Consider the following 20,129-nt stretch of genomic DNA (forward strand, 5'->3'; position numbering starts at 1 on the left):
AATGAAATTTAACAGGATGTTGCTGCAAAAGTCTGGCAAAGAAAAAGTGCCGGTGTAGCCCGAGGGCCACACAGCCCGTCACTCGTTAGACCTCCGTATCGCCAACATGCAGCCAGGGCCCCGCAGAGAAGGCGACACGCCAGAGGTCATATCTCAGCATTCGGAAATAACTAACAGGGAGAGGAAGAACAACACAACAGGCATTCCCTGTGCACTGCTGGCAGAGCCAACATCACTTCCCCAAAAACAGATAGGATTTGTTTGCTGATGAACATGACTGAAAGGGAAACAAAGCTACCTTCAACACACACAAACGCACAAACGCACCACGCACACTCCCGTACAGTGCGGTGATTAATGACTGCTGTCCGCTGTGTCTGAAATCACACTGCAGAGAGACTCTGGTTCACCAAACACCAGGAATTCCTCACGGGGACGTCCGTAACGCCAAATATATTATTACACCGCAGCGGCGGGGAGGATCGAGTCGAGGGGAGGAGGCGCTGAAGGAGAACTTCAGTTAGAGAGCACTTTTAATTAATGCCGTTTGTTTGTCCGTCAGCGAGACTACACAAAAAGCGGCAAGCACAATTTAATAAAACCCGGTGGAGTGGTCGGGCAAACAAAGAACCCGTTAAGTGTGGATGACTTGAGAAATCTTAAGGCAAACAGAAACACCAGCGTTCAATCATTTGTTCTTATTTGCTGTATTTCGTTCCAGGGTAAAAAGGAAATCGCTGTATAAAATAACAGCCCTTGAGAACAGACTGCCATTGCCATTATCTCTGCTACAACAGGAAAAATCTAAATGACGTGTCTGCGAGAGACATACGAGTAAGAGGAGGCCGGATGCCGTTTTTAATCACTCAGCCGGCAACATAAACTGAAACAGTCCTCTGCACTAAACAGGATGAAATAAATTACAGTCCTAAAGGCCAAATCGGTACCCCGTCTGTCCATCAAGACACACAAACAGGCCCAGAGATGACCTGTGTGCGGCACCGGTTGTGCTTACTCGCTGAATTTCCAAACAATTTGTTCTCGTTTTATCTCAAGTTAGCTCAGGCCTTTTTTTGCCTCTCGCACCTCGTGCACAATGTACGTGGTTCTTTTGTTTAATTGTGTTTTACATGCAAATCAAACCAAATCCTCTCTTTCCCAGCAGTCCTCCGCACATTTCTTCACTTTCCTTGATCAGGCAGTTTCTTCCGTCAGCACATCCCTCTCCCGCTCCCCTCAGTGGCAGCACCGCTGAAGGCTCACGTCTATGAAACTAACACAGCAAACTGAAAATGACAGGCACCGTAATCAACACGCCCACTCACTTAAGGGTGCATTCAAAAGACTGATTACTGAAACATGAAATCTGCTTTCATTTAGCTAATATTCAACTCTGGATGCACCGGACAGACGACAAAAAAAAAAAAAAAAAAAAGATTACAAAGGATAACAGTGATTTGAGGGCAGACGTAAATCTGTCACATTTCTTCCCCCTGCAAAAAAAATTAAATAAAATGTACTTCTCTTTCCTTCTCATCTAAAGAGCATCCCAACCACAGGATAGTTAATGTGCAAGTGCTGGCTCTGGGTGTAGACCCGAAAATATGTAATTAATAAGTGTGGAGCCACGACATTGTAAAAAGACAAAAGCAGTATCTTACAGGAAAGTCCCCGGGTTTTATATGAATGCCCCCAGCCTGCCAGCTTTTTAACTGCAGGGTCTAGACACCCTTTATCCACAGACAGCCTTCAAATATAAAGCTGGGACTCTTGTTAAATGAAGGAAACAACCAATAAACACGTAGTTACAATGATGGGATGAAGCAAAGGAAGGTTCACTGCTCTCTCTTGCTGTCCATTTCTTTTTAAACTCACTCCTTGTCCTGCATTTTATTTCTGTGCAGGGATCTTTTAATAGCAGGCTGACTTATAATGCTTTCATCTTTGGTTGATGCACGACCAGTGTCTCTACACTGTCTGCCTGTACTGTACTCTGGGGCCTGCTAGCAGGTGTCAGCAGCACATGACGTTTTTTTATAGCCTCCGGTTAAACGGCCACATTTGTGGGCGATTTTCGCAGTGAGGAAAGGTAAGGTTCCTGCAGCACAAAGATGTACAAGCCTGTTTAAAACAACTATTGAATTCTGGAGATTTTACAACAATAACAAAGCTAAAATAGGGGGCACCGAGTCCATCTGAGCTCTGTTTTCTTTCTGTCAAAATTGCGATGGTCTCTATAGACACCTTGTTAAAAGCATTAAAAGCAGCCAATTAGAGAACCGGGGCCACAAGGTCACAGGGCCCTTCCTGTGCAAACTATACAAACTCTGTATATTTAAGCATTTTCTGGTATACCGACTGCTCTCACTCCCCTTCCGAGTCCACTGGATGAAACGGAGGAACATAAGGAAGACACAGCTATGCAGGTGGGTGGTCGAGCGTAGCTTTAGCGCGGCTCATGAGAATATGGTGGGAAGGCTCCTAGTGACTGACTGACCCGTTGAAATGTATACACTGGCTGAAGTCTCCACATGTGTTGGCTTGCCTGTTTAGACATTCTAATTAATACTCCAAATGTGCAAAACAACAGATCTGGCTCACATGCCGGAGCCGAGGCTTGGCCGGCGCTCACAGACCTGTATTTAAATGGTGGTGTGGGCTGCTTGTAAGTTTCACAATGTCTTTAATGTGCAATTTCAAATGCCAAGGGACCATAAATCATTTGGACTTGCTTTAAAAAAAAAAAAAAAAAAAAAAAAACATACCTGCCTTGCAACTGTTAAAGATCTAATGGCAGCGGTTACTCTATAAATCACCGGGAGCTGTAATTTCCAATATCTGAGAAATTATTACACTGAGCATCTGTCACTGAATGCTATTTTAATGACTACTGCTGCACTTAAGACCCCGGCATAACCATTTCACCATCTTGGTCAATGCCGTTAAGGCGTCTCCTGAGTGATGTGGTGGCTGCTTGCTCTGTCACACTGGGTTTTCATCACGGCTCTTAAGAATATCCAGGGGTCTGCTGACCCCGGCACCCAACCCCCACACACTCCTCTTTCCTCATTTTCTTCTGTCTTCTTCAGCTCCCCTCGAGAAAACAAGGAGAGCTGACCATCACACCAGTCCAAAATGTTATATTGTGTATGACGATGAACATCACTTGTACTTTATAGAATTTTCCAGCACCGTGGTAACTCCATCAGACAGACGAGCATCTCTACAGACATGCTGTTTGTGTGGCAAAAACAAAAACTATCACACATGCAGCACAGATGCTTTTTATTAACTTTTTAATGAAGAATGGATAAAAAGTGCTTGTATAGGCTTCACAGCAGCAGGACACCAAGATGAAGGGCTGCTTACGCAACTCAGCTGTCAACCTAGAGGAGCCTCATTGACTTCTTCAGAGCCATTAAAAACATACCAATCCTGCCTTTGTCCTTGAGTGATATGAGAGAAAACCTCAGAAGACAAGTAAACACTCTGTCCAGTCTTCGGGTGCCTTTGTAGTTGACGTACGTACCTAAATAATGAGCCATTCTCAAATTTGATTTAAGCCCTCTTGGCTTCCAAGTTGATCGCCTCATTCATCTCTTGTATGAAGAATACAGCAACTATGCAACCGAACCACTACAGAACATGTGCGTATCACACCAGTGAAACCACAACATTTATTCTATAATACCAAGAGAATGTGTTTACTTGTTTCTGTCACTGTGGAGCCCAGTGTCGTTTTATACTGGACAGAACACTCGTTTCATCCTGGATAACAACACAATTTAAAATGCACGAAATCTCCCAACACATTTAAACTGTAGTGAGAATCTAGAGGAGGACCAAATGTCATTCTCTTCATCTGCACTGAATGGGCTTAAGTGCAGGAGAAAATGAAACACAACTCCATTTGCAAAATAACCACCAGGGGTGCATACTGTTTTTCTTTTTATTAAATCGTTTGGGTGAACTGCCCTTTTAACTTTTATTTACTGATCCTGAAACAACTTAAATGGAACAATAAAAGGTTACTCTCCTCTCGTGGGCATGCATGCTTTCCAGTAACGTAGGTCACCCTGTAAACCGGGTGTTTAGCCTCACATTGCTTTTTCTTGTCACTGCTGTGCAACTTCAGGCAGGCAGAGCAGCAGGGGGGTTATTCCCACTCTTCTCCTCTTCACATAGTCCATGTTAAGAGACATGAAACCGCTGGAGGCCTGGAACAATAACCGCTTTTCTTGGTGTTCGCAGGTTCCTCTCGTCTTCAGCTGGTATCCCTTCCCTGGCAGCAGCTCTGTGTTTTACATTTGAAGCAAGCAGCGATGCGTAAATCCCACTTACATCGATTTTTCTCTAACCAGCGATAGTTTAAAAGAAAAAAGCTGATGCGCTCCAGTGCTTTGGTTGAACAACTATATGACTCAGTTCGTGTTTTTTTAATGGCCAGGCTCTGGTCTCAATCAAATGCGGGACATCTGGATCACATCTCCCTCCTTCTCCCCCTCGCAATCAGCAACACTGGAACTGTGCTCAACACGAGACCAAATGTGGGTGCAACATGTTAAAAGTCCAACAATTTTTGAGAACATCTCTGACCCAGAGGACAGCGATCCCCGAAAAGGTCAAATTATACTCGTCGTTAAACAGTCCAGTCATATTCCACACCCTGCTTTCAAACACTGTTGCGGGGCCAGATTCAAACTCTGGCCTTTGCCCAGTGTTGGAGTTTAACACAGTCTGATTTTCTTGGACTAAAATATTTTGGTCTTTGTAATAAAAGGTAGCTATTATTGTTGTTTTAACCCACAGGAGGAAAAGAATGAGGTAATCTAACCAAACTCACAAGGTAAAATATTTTCAGATTCTTCTCTCACCAAACTAAAGCTCTGCTTCTTGTAACATTTAAATTAACAGCGACAATAGAAAAATGTTCTTGCTCAGCTCTGGCCGTCGCTCTTAACGGCTTAAGGAGCAGGATTTTCTGCTGGACAGTAACAGAAGTGTGTATTTAAGCTACCACAATCTGGACTCACACTAGTTATAAAATGCTGCAGTAGAGAATGAATGAAGATGTTGAGACTGAGATGTTGATGAGAACTACAAAGATGGCTCAAATAGTAAAACTAGCTGTTTAGGGAAAACCAAGTAAGTGCAATTACCATTTAACAGCAGAAGGTGCAACTAAGACACCTCAAAGTGTCTATGTGCACGCTATTAAAAGTGGCTTTGCTAATCCTGAAGCTGATCACACACCACCTAACTTATCACCACTAGCCGGCCTTTTCCGACACTTTAATCACCCCTTTTTTGTAAACTTTCAGAGCCCGGCTGGGTGCTTTCCATCTCCCCACACATCATTTTGTTGTATGTCTGCAGCCCACTGGGGCCTCAGCAGTCATTAACGTGTGCAGGGGGGTGGGGTTTGCTGGAGTGCATGGCCCCACGCGGTAAGACCTAAAGAGCAAAGTTGGACTGTTGTGTCTTTGCGATATCCATGGACGCCACAGGTTGTTGATGGATGCTGGTGTAAATAGCATGCTTGGTAGGACTGGAAACGAGTAAAGCGACTCACAGGGAGTCTCTCTATTGTCTTGACATGTTAAGCCACTGAATTGTTTCGGCTCCTCACAATGCTTTCCTCTTTTTATGTGACATGTGGATGTGAAAGAGGCAGTGCTCAGTGACATCAGTTCCATACGCGTGCCTCCACTGCAGACATGTAAAGACAAAACAAAGCCAGTATTTTTGGTGGCCATGTGTGTTCATTCGCAGTTAACCACATAACAGCAACTGATCCATTCATGTTATGTGACTGAAAGGCATGGGCAATGCTTAATGCAGGTGGCCTTAATGCAAAAGCAATAATAATTTATAGGTGCTTTCCTGCAAAATTATTGCAGATGAGTATTTAAATGAATTCTCCCACAGTGCCTCTATCTGTTCAGCATCGCAACAAGAGACAAAATGATGGCATCAATATTAATCCAGAAACAACAAACATCTGATCATTGACTGAAATATTCCACCGATATCAACCAGGAGGCAACAGGTAAAGAGCTGATGAGTGTAAGCAAGACTGTGGACTTCATCATACTCTATAATAAAGTACGACATCCACGGCCATCAGCAGCACTACAGCCAAATCTCGCTCCACGTCTGTCACGTATTGGAAGGTCTTTGTGTGGAATGTCAGTACGCATGTACATTCCTGAGCGCGTGTCCCCCGAGTGTGCAATTATCATAACACAGAGGGTTTTTTTGTTTCTCATTTTTTTTACATTATTTTTCTGACTTGATGCATAGTTACAAGAGCATAACACACACAAATAATAATTTCATAACATTAGCCGTTGTTGTAACTGCTGCTCCTCTGTGCTTCCTGACTAACACAAAGGGTCCTGGCAAACCCCCAGATGAGTTAAGATTATCAGTTTATCATTTGCCACGCTCTGTGTCAACATCGTGACTGAACAAAAAGAAATGTAAAAAAAAAATGATACAATGTGGCAAGGGTAGGAAGCAAAGTGGTTACAACCGTAGGGTATGACTGTCAAAGGCTGTTGTGTGATTTACAGTCTGTTCTCTGTGAACACCTGAGTAAACCCAGTTGCTACCATAGGCAAAACAAAACAACTTAGAGGGACGACTTAGGCGATTTCTTCACCGACCAGCTATGCATGTGTTAACGTGAAAAAACAAGTATCCATACTGAGGTTTTTGTTCAGCAGTCATTTCCAAATCAGAACAGTATTTCAGATTTGGACGCGCGTCTGAATCAAGAAGCCAACACAGCCGTCAAGATGGCCTGCTGATGCTACTGTGTGGTCTGGTCTGTGTGTGATTGTGCACTGATGCACTTGTGTGGAGCTCATGACTACCAAATCTGTGTTGTGTTTGAGAAATTCAAACTCAACTCGGGGGGTGGACGAAAAAAACCCCAAAACACTGTTTTAGTCAAACACAGCTAAGAAGCACAGGTCCACACAAACCGCTGTACAACACGATCAGCACACAAACCAGTCGATTCAGTAACTAAAGGTGACGATTCTGGTTCCTTATTCTCTGTCACATACTCTACATGCTGTGTGCACTGTTACAGTGATGCATGCTAACATTAAGGCCAAAGACTCAAGCAATGAGGCCTGCAGCAGGATTCACTGATCCAACACTTTCCACTTGTGATCAGACGCAGAAACTTTGGCTTAAGATATTTGCAGATCTGGAGTACACTGCATACAACTTTATTTGTATGAGTGCTTCTATCCATCATTTGCAGACATTCACAGTCAGATGGTTGCATAAAAGTTAGTATCCCACGCAGAAAGGGAACACTCAGGGATTGAACTACCAACCTTCCTATTTGTACATAACCTGCTCTACCTCCTGGGCTACAGCCACCTCAAAGCTGTAACAACTGTAAAAACTTGGTAACAACTCCATATGGATACTACCGCGTGGAAAGTTGAATTTATCATCTGTAGGAAATCTAAATATAAAGCCTCAAGGCTGGTAATTTACCAACTTTAACAAAGCTTTCATGTATTCATTGTGGCTCCGTAGGTTTGAGGTGATTGCTGAAAGTGTGATGCAGCTGGTTCCAATGGTGGTGACAATCACTTTAAACAATACTTTGGAACATTGTGATGTTTTACCAATAAAACATTCTTGTTAACAATGTTGAAATGTTACAAATGTTAAAGGCTTTTGTTGAGTTAGAGACCAGCACCGACCCCACAGTCAAAAAAATATATTGGTGTTGGAGTAAAGAAATACTAACCAAACAAGACTAATTTTAGCTGAAAACATGCAGGGCCATGTTTGTAGAAGACGGTTTGGACGTGAACAAGGCAGAATGTTTGGACACAAAACAAATATAAGCTGAAATAGAGTAAATAAACTTTTTGAAAGAGATAATTTAATTTTGTAGAAACTAAAACTGAGATAAGTAAAAGAGACAGAACAAATAACCAGTGCTTGTGCAGCAGCGGCAAAAGGAAAGGAGCTGCGAAGAAGAGAATGATTTGCACAGTCTTAGATGGCAAAAGGCATGAATATTTTTCCCGTCCAGGAGCACAATACAAAAAGAGTTTGTTTGCAACAGAGCAAATTTAACAGCCAATCTGATCTGCAATGGGAGGCACGAACTCTGCTCAAAATGCAGTAAAGTCTAAATGGTGTATTTCACAGTAAAACTGCTTCATTTATCAGAATTTCACAGTTTAAATCTGTACATTTACATATTCAAAGTAAACAACATTCATTCTTCTTGAGAGAAGAAAGTCACAGACTTTTTTTTCTCCGTTTTATTCAAGGCAATTTACATCAACCGCTTTCTTCAAAGTCTGGATGCATATGATAATTTGATGATTCTGACTTTGCAAAGAGAAGCAATTTATTTGAAGGACCCTACATGAGAAACAGATGGCTTATTTTCATCCATCTGCTGAGCTGATCTCGTTCATAAAAGGGAGACATTGGAATAAAAAGAAATGTCACAAACATCACTGTTGCTGTTCTGTTGTAATACTTTGCTGTTTTTCCTTTTTCTGTGCCTTCTTTGATCGCCCTGTCTGTGCGACTTTGTTATTGGTCTCTTTCTTTTTGTATTATTTTGGAGATCATTCCCATGTGTGTCTTCCTGCCTTTTGACTTCCTCCTTTTGTTCTCGTCTCGCCCTTGTTAGTGTCTGATTGAGTTCACCTTGCTCCGTCTATATTTTGTCTGCATGCTGTGAGTCAGCTCACTGAATTATCCACCACTTATTCCCCGTGTCTGGTTTGCATGTTTCCTCTAACAAATTTTATTTTCCTTGTTTTTTGAGAGAATTGGATTTCCTCAGTTTCACTGCAGCCGAATAAATGTTCTCATGCCAAATGTTGACTCTCAACCTCGTTAGAATTGTACAAATTCTGTTTTTGCTTAATATGGATTTCCTTGCACGTTTGCATATTTTAAATAAATTACCCAAGCAAAATACAAAGAAATGAGGAGTGGCTCGAGACTTTTGCGCAGTGCCGTATACCATATGTACAGATCGTACAGTAAGAAAGAGACCTCAGCATTTGTGATGTGGATATTTCAGGTTTTTGCTAATATTAGGTGTGTTTGTAAAGGGTACTTACTCTCTCTCTTTCTCATTGAGTCTGTCAGTGATGGTGTCCTTGATAGAAGAGCGTGAACCCTTGTGGATCACCGGATACCTAAGAGGGATCTGCAGGAAGCATGAGATCATGAGGACCAGGTGTGCTGTGTAACCCAAGGCGACTGCTATGCTCCCATCATCCTTTGCTGCAGGACACAAAGTGAAAAAGATGCTCTGCTTATCACGTATTTAAGGTTTGTTCACAAATGAGACTGTTTCCTGCTCAGTTGTTAAGTGCGCCTTTTAGTTATTTATAATAATAATAATAATAATAATAATAATAATAATAAAAAACAAATTGTTTAAGAATCTCACTCAATGAAAACTGAGTCAAAATAGTAACATTTTATTATGGTGAAAACCACAAAGCATGCAGTCAGTGTCAGTGCTGTTTGGAGTTTGTCTACATCTTATGACCCCCAAACTGCAGTGTACGAACATCCAGGTAAAGATAACTTGGTAACAAAGTATGCGCTGGAAGGAGAGTAGTCGCATTCATGTTTTTAATGCATTGCAGTACGTGGCACAGCACACGGTACCAAAAAACACTGGCTGCGCTGAGATTCCCAAATTTTCTGTGATATGTGCTTAAGAAGCAAAAGCATCACGTACAACTATCCCCTCCGAGTCCAAATATCTGTTAGTGTGGAAAACTGGATGCCTTCGTGAACATTTGACGGACTGGGAAAGAAACTGCAAACCAACTCACTTTAAGCACGAGAAATTGTTTCAAGACAAAACACAAAGTGGTTTCACATTCTCAGAAGGACACTGCTCGAGGCTAAGACTTAAAATCACTGTGGTTTTTATCTTAATGCTTTGAAATAATAGACTATGGCAACAGAGTGGTAGGCTCTTTGGCTCAAAATGTGTGTTTTTCAGTTCAGCACAGAACCCCTGGATTATATCACTGCCCTTCCTGTCTTTTTAGTCCGAAGGGTTAAAGCCCATGGAGAGAACAACTTCCTGCCCCCAGGGAATATCAGGTCAACTGAAGGACACACAAGTTTAAGTGACACCTCTGGGTGCTAATGGAGACTGCAGATACCTCGTCAGGCTGAGCTGACAGGGAAGGCTTTTGGGTAAACGTGAAACATGGATGGGCTTCAATGCCCACCTTGACTCTCAGCAGGATTAGGACGCCAACTAACCCTAATCCTGGGCTCTGATGTGAAATATTCCTCTCCTGCAGGCTTTTTCAAACAGACTTTGACACACAATCAGACAACTCTGGACTCTGAGGACCTCTAACTGCAGAAGGCTTCACACAAATAAAGAGAAATGAAGAGAAACGAGTAAAGTTGAGGAGGGGAGTCCATGTTTCTCCATCTGTTCTTACTGACAACACACGCAGTACATCGGTTTCCTTTTGAATCAGTATTAAATTTAAGTATTAAATTTAATCTGCCTCACTTTAGCCTCACACCAGTAACAGACGACTTCAGGGCTGTGGTTCATGCTTGCACTTTTATAGATGTGTCTCAAAGGACTGATGGATTATCTAAAAATGAGAGAAAACAGGATTTGGTCTGTGCGTCAAATTTTAAATTGAGAACAAGCAATGGCTGCCCATCTCTACTGTGTACATAAAAGATGTTAACAGGTGGGGAGTGGCAGCAGGGAGCGGAGGAGACGAGGCTAGTGTTGCTGAATTACGGCCTCAGAGGCTTGCTGGGTTTCACCAGCTGTGAGGAAGGGGAGCCCGAGAATGTGGCGTGGACAGTGGAGGTTGTGTTCCCTGTGTTAGACAAGTGGTCCTGACCAAAGCTAAGCATTCAGAAACCCATCCAATTCTCATCCCCCAACTATTAAGAGGTCATACAGTCATCACATTTCTCTTGCTGTGACTGCAAATCCAATTTGTCATGACACATACGATGCGACCTTTACTCTAACCTTCCCCACCAAGCTCATAACAGGGGCATTGTGTCCGAATGTGCCTGCTGACAAAACTTTTTTAATGCCCTGCAGTTCACTAATGTGTCTTTTATACCATGCCATGTGGTTTTTGTGGCTTTTTTGTGACAAGACCCTCTTAGAATGTGGTGGCAGCGAACAAGTCCAACAGCTACCAGCAAGAGATCAGCAAGAATGCAAACTAACCACGCTGCATCTCATCAGGGCAAAACTACCACATCAACAATTCCCAGCAGAAACGCTTTCTCATTGCCCTCTATAACTGATCGTAATTAGATCAGTATGGAGCAGTCTTCCTTCTTTTTACATGGCGCACTCCAGCAATACCTGCGTAGTTTGTGCTCCTCTTTTGAGTCTCGTTTTACTTGTGCATGTCTACCTATAAAGGGCTGTGCATGTCTCTGTTAATTTGATCACTGATGTCATGCACAAGACGAGACGTGCAGCAGTGGGTGTACTGTGATTTCAACTGAGCAGACCGAGTGAATGGGAATATCAATCATCTGCAGCTACTATAGCTATTCTCCCCTCATTTATGCTACAATTATGTCATTATGCCCTTTATGTATGAAAATGACAAACTATCAATTATCGTATTCGTGCACAGTATGACAAAGGGTATGGTACCTTAACAGTAATAGCTTTTTGCAAAATTGCCATCTACAATAGCCAAAACTATGATATCATAGATAACTGTCTATGAAATCATCAGCCTTCATTTATCTTTCAGTAAAATGTTAGATTGCTTCACTTCACGACATCTGCATCTAACCACACGCGTCAAATGCAAGACAAAACATTTGCACAGCATACCACTTATCCTCCTGTAACACTTAAATAGGCGGGCAGGCACATAATCAATTACCTTGAAAGTCTTCCGAGTTTGGCAGCTTCACTCCACAGATGACATAATCCGACTGATTGGTCTGTGGATTTAAAGAAGAGGTTTCATATGAAGGACAGAGCAACTGGACATCAGCAACAGATCCATAATCAGCCGGCAGAGAGACGGGCCTAAAATCATTCAGTTAGTATACAAACTAAATTTATCTTTGGAATAAACATGGAAATCGCTGCACACTCTATATAACCCTCTCCAGCATCTGTGCTTCACCAAAGTCTTACATTTGTAACCAGATATTTCTCTGCAGTTGCCCAACTCACCACATCGATGGGGTAGATGTAGGAAAGCTCAGAGAGGAGCTGACGACAACGGAAGGTGAGCTGGGCGTTGGACTTGAGGAACTGCTCTCTGAGGAGATGGAGACAGAGCAGAGGTCAGTTAAAGAGATGGGAACAGATGAAAATGAGAGGGAGAACAGGCTCCCAATTAAAGCCTTAAAGGCCTAACAGCTACTGCCTATATAAAAGTGATCAAGACAAAAGAGGGGAATTTATTGATGCAGCATAATATTGCAGTTTAATGTTGGTAAAAAAAAAAAAAAAAAAAGGAACAAAAATAGCATGATCTGGGGTTTTTCTCCTCTCTGTCTTCAAGTGACAATGTACTGTTCAAAATTGTCATTACAGGTCAGTCCTTTTTAGTAATGCAGGGTCTGTCTATGGCCACTAGGAAAAATTATTCTTAATGGCTGTTATCCAGGTTTTAGTCTTTGACCTGAGTACGCGTATAGCTCCGAGGTAACGCAGACTAAAACTAAAGGTACAGGCCTGTCAGAAGCTCGGAAGCTGTTGAGCTAAGTGAAACCTACCAGGATTCCCCTTTTTATTTTTTGCGTTTAAATGTTGTTACCTGAAGTTTTATAGTTAAAAGTCATGAATATGACTGGATGCCTTTGTCTGCTCGCATTTTAAATGCCCTGTACGGCACTCATGCCTCTACTTGTGGATCAGTGTGGATAATAGCGAATCATTTCATGCAGATAGAGCTACAACACTCTTCCATTAATGTGTGTATAATCTCACCACTAGATGCTATTGGACTGCAGATTGTTCTACAGTGGCCACCGATTATGCACAAACAGCTCTACCAACTTTCTGTGCATGCTGTGTTTGTAATGAGTGTAGGCTGTCAGTCCTGTATACCACAGCTATGACACGTGTCCACGTCTGTTTGCTGTGGACGAGGCTGAAAATGTTTGTGAAAAGAGTTTGACACAAACTGATGAGTCAGTGAAGCTCACATCTGACCAATGACAGCGATACCGAGGCGAGTCGTTGAGGACATCATCGAGTTCTCGCTCAGTAATCCATCAACACCTACAAGTCCTCTCCTCCTCTGTCTTTAGCATACTATACATGTGGCTGGTCTCTAGTCACATAGATAAAAATGCGATCAGGGTATAATTGCCATGCCTATCTCAAGACAGTCAGCCAATATGGCGTCTTTTACAAACCGGCGCCTGCTCCTGTGTATGTTTAATGGATTCATTCTAAGTTTATGAGAACACATCAATGTGGAAGATGTCATTACATAATAACCAATGTATATTTATGAGTACAACATTCAACCGGCTGTACGTTTAAAAATACATGTTTGTTAATGGAAAATATCATCTGAAAAAGGTTTAGATGCCTTTCAACGAATGTCAGTTAATTACAATTTGGAGAGAGGTGATTTTTTAGATATCTCCAGTTAAGATCTTATTTTAATAAGGATATTATTTGTAAGGAGAGAAGATCTTTAGTCCAAATCTTTATATCCAGGGCTGCACATAAGTGGTCCGCTGGTGCGCATTCGCTGTCAAAGTAAAAGACGCGCACCAGATAAGAAGTTGCAACGCACAGACCACTTATGTGCACCCCTGTTTATAAACATATGTAAAGGGAAAGTGCTAAAATAACAAATTTCTATGATATACTCAACAATACAAACAGAAAGGAAATTGTCTACCACCTATATTAAATTTAGATGGGAGAAAGAGGCCGGAATAGAGCTATCCGAAGAAGATTGGTCTAATATATGGAAAACTATAGCCACTATTTCTAGCTCCGAACTATGGAAAGAACTCACTTGGAAGAACACTATGAGGATATTTATATCACCTAAGATTAAAGAACACCAAAGCAAAAATGCTGACCAAGGGAAATGTTGGAGCAGATGTGGATATACTTTGGCAGGCCACTTCCATGTCTTTTGGGAATGTCCTAAAATCTCCCCCTACTGGTCAGTTGTGATTGAACACACTAAGCAGATAATTGGGTCACAGCTTGAAGGGAATTTCAGTGTTTTTTATTTAGGCAATATACCAAACAGACTGAAGAAACAGGATAGATACCTGCTACAGATACGACTGGCTGCGAGCGAGAAAGCTATAACACGCAAATGGCTGATTGAGGAACCATCAACTGTTTCGGACTGGACAGAAATAACACACGAAATTCACACTATGGAACGACTAACCTTCTCTTTGAGACCATCTTCAGAAAAATATGAACAATATTGGGAGAAACTGAAATGTTTTCACAGAGAAATGACTCTAGACTCCAGTGTTATTTCTTCATAACATTTGTATTAATAAGATATTTTTTTGTGTGTGTATATATATATATATATATATATATATATAACTCTGAATTGGTAACCAAATACATGTCAATTTTCTCCCCGATGACAACTTTTTGTTTTGTTTTTTTGTTGTTGTTTTGTTTTCATTTATTTATTTATGTTGATCCTGCCTGTGTTACTTCATGTTTAAATGAAAAAAAAAACAATAAATATATAGTTTGAAAAAAAAATACATGTTTAAGCATTTACTCGTAAAATACACCAACCTAAACACTTTGTGTATACACCAATTCTACGTCACAGAAGGAAGAGAAAGAAGAAGTTTAGTTCTCAATACTTAAAAACTTCAACCTTCTTTCTGTTTTTCTGATAAGCTAACTGGGTGCTGACTTTACTCTTAGAACATATTAGATAAAAGTGGTATCGATCTTCTCTGGAAATGAGCAAACTGTTAACTCCACTGTTATTGTGCATGATACAGTGAAACTAATGCTACACTGTATCAGTAAATAAGTAGCACTTTTAGTTTATAATTGAAATAAATATACTGCTCCAAAAAGATCTTTCAGTAAAGATTTTCAACATGAACATTTCTTTCATGAAGGTCCAACATGTGATTTAAGTGTTGCTTTTATGTTTTTGAGCACAATAGTTTTAGTTGTCTTATATAGTTGTGTCATGTTGGTTTGCTGTGTTGTAACTCTGCTTTTTTCCTACAAAAGTGTGATTAACGTGACCTCTGCTGGGAGTTTATCTGGACAAAACCATCTGATGAGTTTAGAAAAGAAATATTTCTTTGGTTGAACTGCCAACATGTGGAAATGTGGAATGTCTTAATTAAAAGTGCTCTTAGCTAAAGAAAGCAGACGCACAATAGTTTAACCTTTAACTATAAATAAATAAATAAATAAATAAATAAATAAATCACACATCTTGTCTTAGTATAGAAGAATTCAAAAAATGCCATATTTCTCCCTGTTGAGTCAACTGTAGCTATAAAATAGTATCATGAAAATACTGACATCACATTTGCAGAGTAACATGATTGAGTAAATGTACTTGTAACTTTCTGGGGATCGAAGCCACGACACAAGTTGGTTTAAAGATTCATATAATATTAAACAGAAACATGGAAAGGCTGAGAAAAAGTGTGTATGCTCCCTCGCTAAACGCTATAAATGAAAAGAGACACTTTCATGAAAAACAAACGACAAGTTATTTCCAAGGAATGGATGTTAAGCAGATACAAGTGTCGGTGTTAATTTCCTGTTTGCTGGGTCTCTTGGCCCCTGCTGGCCTTCCTGGGGCTCTGGCTTACCCTCTGCGCCTGCCAGGTACTTCTCAGATAAACAAAAACGTATCCAGAATGTGTGCCCGCCGCACACACGTCTCACCGCAAGCCAAGGCAAACACCGGCCAAACGTCTTTTTAGGACAATGTGCAAACTCTTGGTCGAGAACACATAAACAGGGAGCAGCGGCCACAAAAACAGGCCATTGTTTTGAAAGAGTAAGGTGCAGGGTGCAATCTTATACCTGTTAGTCACTTGTACTAAATTGAGCTAACACACTGAGCATCATCATTCAGAGGGTAGTGTCCATTTGATGGGGTTCAAGCTTTTAAATTGTTTTTCTGTGCAGCAAACACAGAAACGGTTAATTGCGGTTTGATACACACCTCTTGGCTGTGCATTCCTTCTGCAGCTTGGATAAGGACTCTTTCTCCTCCTTCAGACGCTCGTGCTGAGCAGAAAACGAATCCTCTGACAGAGACAGAAAAGAAAAATGTAAATTATTAGGTGTGTGTTTGTTCTGGTCTATCTGAACAGCCAGCCAGGTGGGCTTGTGTTTGGTTGGCTGCCATCCACTGTTAAACCCGAGCAAGATCAAACAGCTCCTTTGATGAGCCCAAAACATTTCCTTCTGACACAACATAAAACCTAATGACATATGTATGCAGATTATAGGATTTGTCAGACTCTGTAAATACAGAGTTGGGGCAATGAATAAAATCAGACAGAAAAGGGACGGGATGATACAGAGTGAGGAAGTGGCATTACCGCAGCATTGGCAAGCTCACAGTATGCACGTGAATAAAGCAGAACGATAACGGCTAATTAAAGGTTCGAACAGCATGTTTCTCGGATAGAGCATCACATGAGATTACGGGTAAATGCAATAGAAATGCATTGAATTTTTTTGCTTTGAACTCAATGTTTACAGTTTTTTTTGGCTTGTTTACACAGCGAACGATTTAATTTTTATCCCTTTCAAATTATGAGTAATAATCATTACAAAGGAAATAGGAAAGCAGTGCTGTTTGCTGCGTGACGGGGTGAACTGCAGAGACGTGCATCAATCTAACATTTCACATCAACTTAGCAAAGCAGTCTGTGCATTACATTCTGGCTTCACCGCATGAGAAACATTGGAGTGTCTCGTCTGGTATCCCGTACAGTACTCACAACAGCGTTCTGAGTTGTGTGAATAAATAGCATCATTTCATGCAGATAAAAAGGGATTTTGATGGGAAAATTGTTATTGGATGTGAAGCGTCCTCCCATAAAGGCTCCTCTCCTTTCACATGAATTTCCTCTTCAGGTTTGCCTGTGGTTAGCAGCCTCTTATCGCTTCTAATTCCTCAGTGGGCAGCAGCTTTGTTTAACTGTAAGAGGAGATGGATAGATGGCTGATCTGAAATCACATGTGTCTAACATTTTTGGCTTCGTCTAACTGGTTAAGCCGTGATGGCAGCTCCTTCTGAAGTTTTTCTATAACTCTAGTTCCTCTCAATGTATGCCATCAAACAAAGAGTTTAATCTTTAATACGTTTGCAGAATTAAACACACAATCTAGCTTAGAATAATTCACATTCTGGCAAATGTAACTCATTTTCAGAGAAAGAAGAATTTAAGTGAAATACATTTTGTTTACAATAAATATGTAGTCATAGGACAAGCACATTTAAGTGGTACTGAATTCAGTTTAGTTCAGTGTCTGCATGAAACCACCAGAACATACAGAACAGACTGTATACAATGATGGGCACAGCGTACGGATCTAAAAAATGAAGCCAAAGCAGAAGTATGTTAAATCTTTCCAACAAGCAACAGAGGGCGAACATCCTGGTTGCAAAGGACTAGAAGAAAATGACTGTGCTGCTTATAGGTGCTATTGTGCAGTTTTCAGTGCATTAATGCTGTGTCCATTTGCTTACAGAGAGGGTATACAACCTATGCAACTCATCTATAAAAACAGGAACACATAGGCAGACAAAGATGAAGCTGTGCATAAGTCGAATAGTGAAATGGGAAAGACAGAAGACAGACAGACTTCAGTTCTTTGCCTACTTTGGTTTTTCCCCTCCTTGCAGCTGACTAAAGAACCATCAGAACAAGCAACAATAACCCACAGACCGGTTGTTTGTGACACTGACCCTTGGTGACAGTAAAGAGATACAACATGCAGACAATGGCCTCCAAAGCTGACCGTAGCGTCTGCTTAGGCCAGAGGTCAGCAACCTGCGGCTCTTTAGCCCCTAAGCTGTGGCTCCCACAAGCTTTGGGGGGAAAAAAAACTGTGACATTAACAAAACACCACTGTTAAAGAGTCTGAAAGAAATCAGGTTTTTTCCTTTAAATGTCAGCGTATTACCCAATGAATCCTATGAAAAATTACTGCATGCTTCCAACATGCGCCACATCACCACAGCTGCATCTGGTGGGATTCAGAGGTGACACCTGTCTACTTTATGGCGATTGTTGTTATCAGTGCGTTTTGTATTAAGCATTCTAACAGAAGAAGACCTGCACCACACCAGTATATCCGGTACAAACAGAAACAACATAGCACATTTCTAAATATTCTCCCATACAATTGTTTTTAAATGCACTTTTATTGCGAGTAGACAGGAAAATCCCTCACAACGTTCATGTGTGAAAAAAGACTGTTGCCCTCTTGTTGAAATTTGAATCTAAATAAGTCTGCAAAGAGCAGCGAGCACGAGTGAGAGTTTGGAGTAACAAAGCTTATCAAAGCACGTGCGATCAGGTGGATAACAGGATTGCTTTGATCACATATTTCCACTCATATCCATGATTGTCCAACTGACATCATAAGGGTATGAGGTGAGAGGGCATAGTGCAGACAGAGCAAAGGAGAAAATACAGGTACTTCATCAGATTAGAAAGAAAGGCAGATAGTGTAAGACAGAGATCACAGGCCATCCCTCTGTTGTGAGCGATCACACGAAAACACTGTAACCCAGATTGCATGGTCTTCTACTCCCGCTTTCATGTAATGCCCACTTCTGTCCTATCTGTTCTGTCCATCCATCGTCTCGTGCTTTCATCCCACTAATCTGTTCCACGGTATGGAAAGACAATATACAGTAAAGACACAGCAGTGAATATGCATCGTTCTGTCTGGTGGTCTCTCACTACACCATCTTCCATATTAAACATAGAATAAAAGCCACAACAAAACAGAGAAAAAAAATGTATGACCAGCTGCAAAACTATTCTGACACTGGACAGACGTTACACTCCAGTAGAGTCCCCTCTGGTCACAGACAATTTCCTCCTGTAAATCAGACAGAAGACTTATTGAGACTGGCCTGACCATTTGTGAGTACAGTACCATGAAAGAACTGGATTCCTGCACTGGGTAAAGTCTGGACAATAAAAGTGATCCTCTGATCCGTGTAAACATGTGTCAGTGGCATTCAGGATCAGTCACCATCAACTAATGCACAGAGCTATAAGTGGCTTTATCACGTGACGGGCAAAGCGCTGTCGTGGTATGCCTTACAAAAAGAGCGCTCTCGCCAAGTTCCTCTCATGAACAAATGCACGTTCCCCTCTGTGGCGCTACTAATGGGCAGCTTGTGACTTGCATGAAACCAGACAAATTATAAGACGGAGAACGTGGCACTCAGTGGTGCCTCTGCCTTCAAACAGTCAAACATGCATGCAACAGCATGGACACACATTAGTGACAATTCCTGCACAGGAAAATCTGTTGTAGTGAGAAATCCAGTGTGCCAGCCCAAATGTGGTTTAAAAAAAAGTACGCAGAATTTACAGAATTTGGAAAATACACATACTAAGACCAGTGATGGGAATAACGGTGTTACTAACAGCGTTACTTTTTTCAGTAACGAGTAATCTAACTAATTACTGTTTCTATCGTTACAACGCCGTTACCGTTACTAACAAGAAACCGCGGTACGGTCGCGTTACTATTTTTCAACAAACAGACGGGTTGAAGCTTTGTTCAGCTTACAGCATCTTAGATCAGTTGCACGGAAGTAGCTGTAAGTAATCTGGGCGCTACAGCTTTAAGCAGCTGCGCGCGCTCCCGCGGACGGCAATCTGGTAGACGATCAGTTTCTGCCAGATGATCAGTTTTTGGCACAACACCTGGAGCTAAGGGGGCAAAACATTCGCATGAGTGCTGCTGTTTGACTGAGGAAGAATAAAGTAGTCGTGGTAAGCCAATCACGCGTCCACTTCAAGATGCCAAAGCAACAAGGTGATATATACCAGTTTTTAAATTGTGTTGATAGGCCACGTAAAACCAGAGTCATGATAAACAAGATATA

The 20,129-nt window shown here is 41.4% G+C and overlaps 1 protein-coding gene across 1 annotated transcript in view; it reads right to left on the reverse strand.

Annotated features, from left to right (window-relative positions):
- uvrag (UV radiation resistance associated gene) overlaps positions 1–20,129 on the reverse strand; it is a 95,600-nt gene that overhangs the window by 45,098 nt on the left and 30,373 nt on the right. Inside the window, exons 9-12 of the mRNA XM_063487353.1 lie at positions 16,206–16,290; positions 12,224–12,311; positions 11,925–11,985; positions 9,123–9,288 (exon numbers count right to left, since the gene is read on the reverse strand). Of these exons, the coding sequence (XP_063343423.1) occupies positions 9,123–9,288; positions 11,925–11,985; positions 12,224–12,311; positions 16,206–16,290 (400 nt within the window). The remainder of the gene's footprint in view (positions 1–9,122; positions 9,289–11,924; positions 11,986–12,223; positions 12,312–16,205; positions 16,291–20,129) is intronic.

The sequence above is a fragment of the Pelmatolapia mariae genome, linkage group LG10_11 (assembly GCF_036321145.2).
Source record: "Pelmatolapia mariae isolate MD_Pm_ZW linkage group LG10_11, Pm_UMD_F_2, whole genome shotgun sequence".
Taxonomy (NCBI): domain Eukaryota; kingdom Metazoa; phylum Chordata; class Actinopteri; order Cichliformes; family Cichlidae; genus Pelmatolapia; species Pelmatolapia mariae.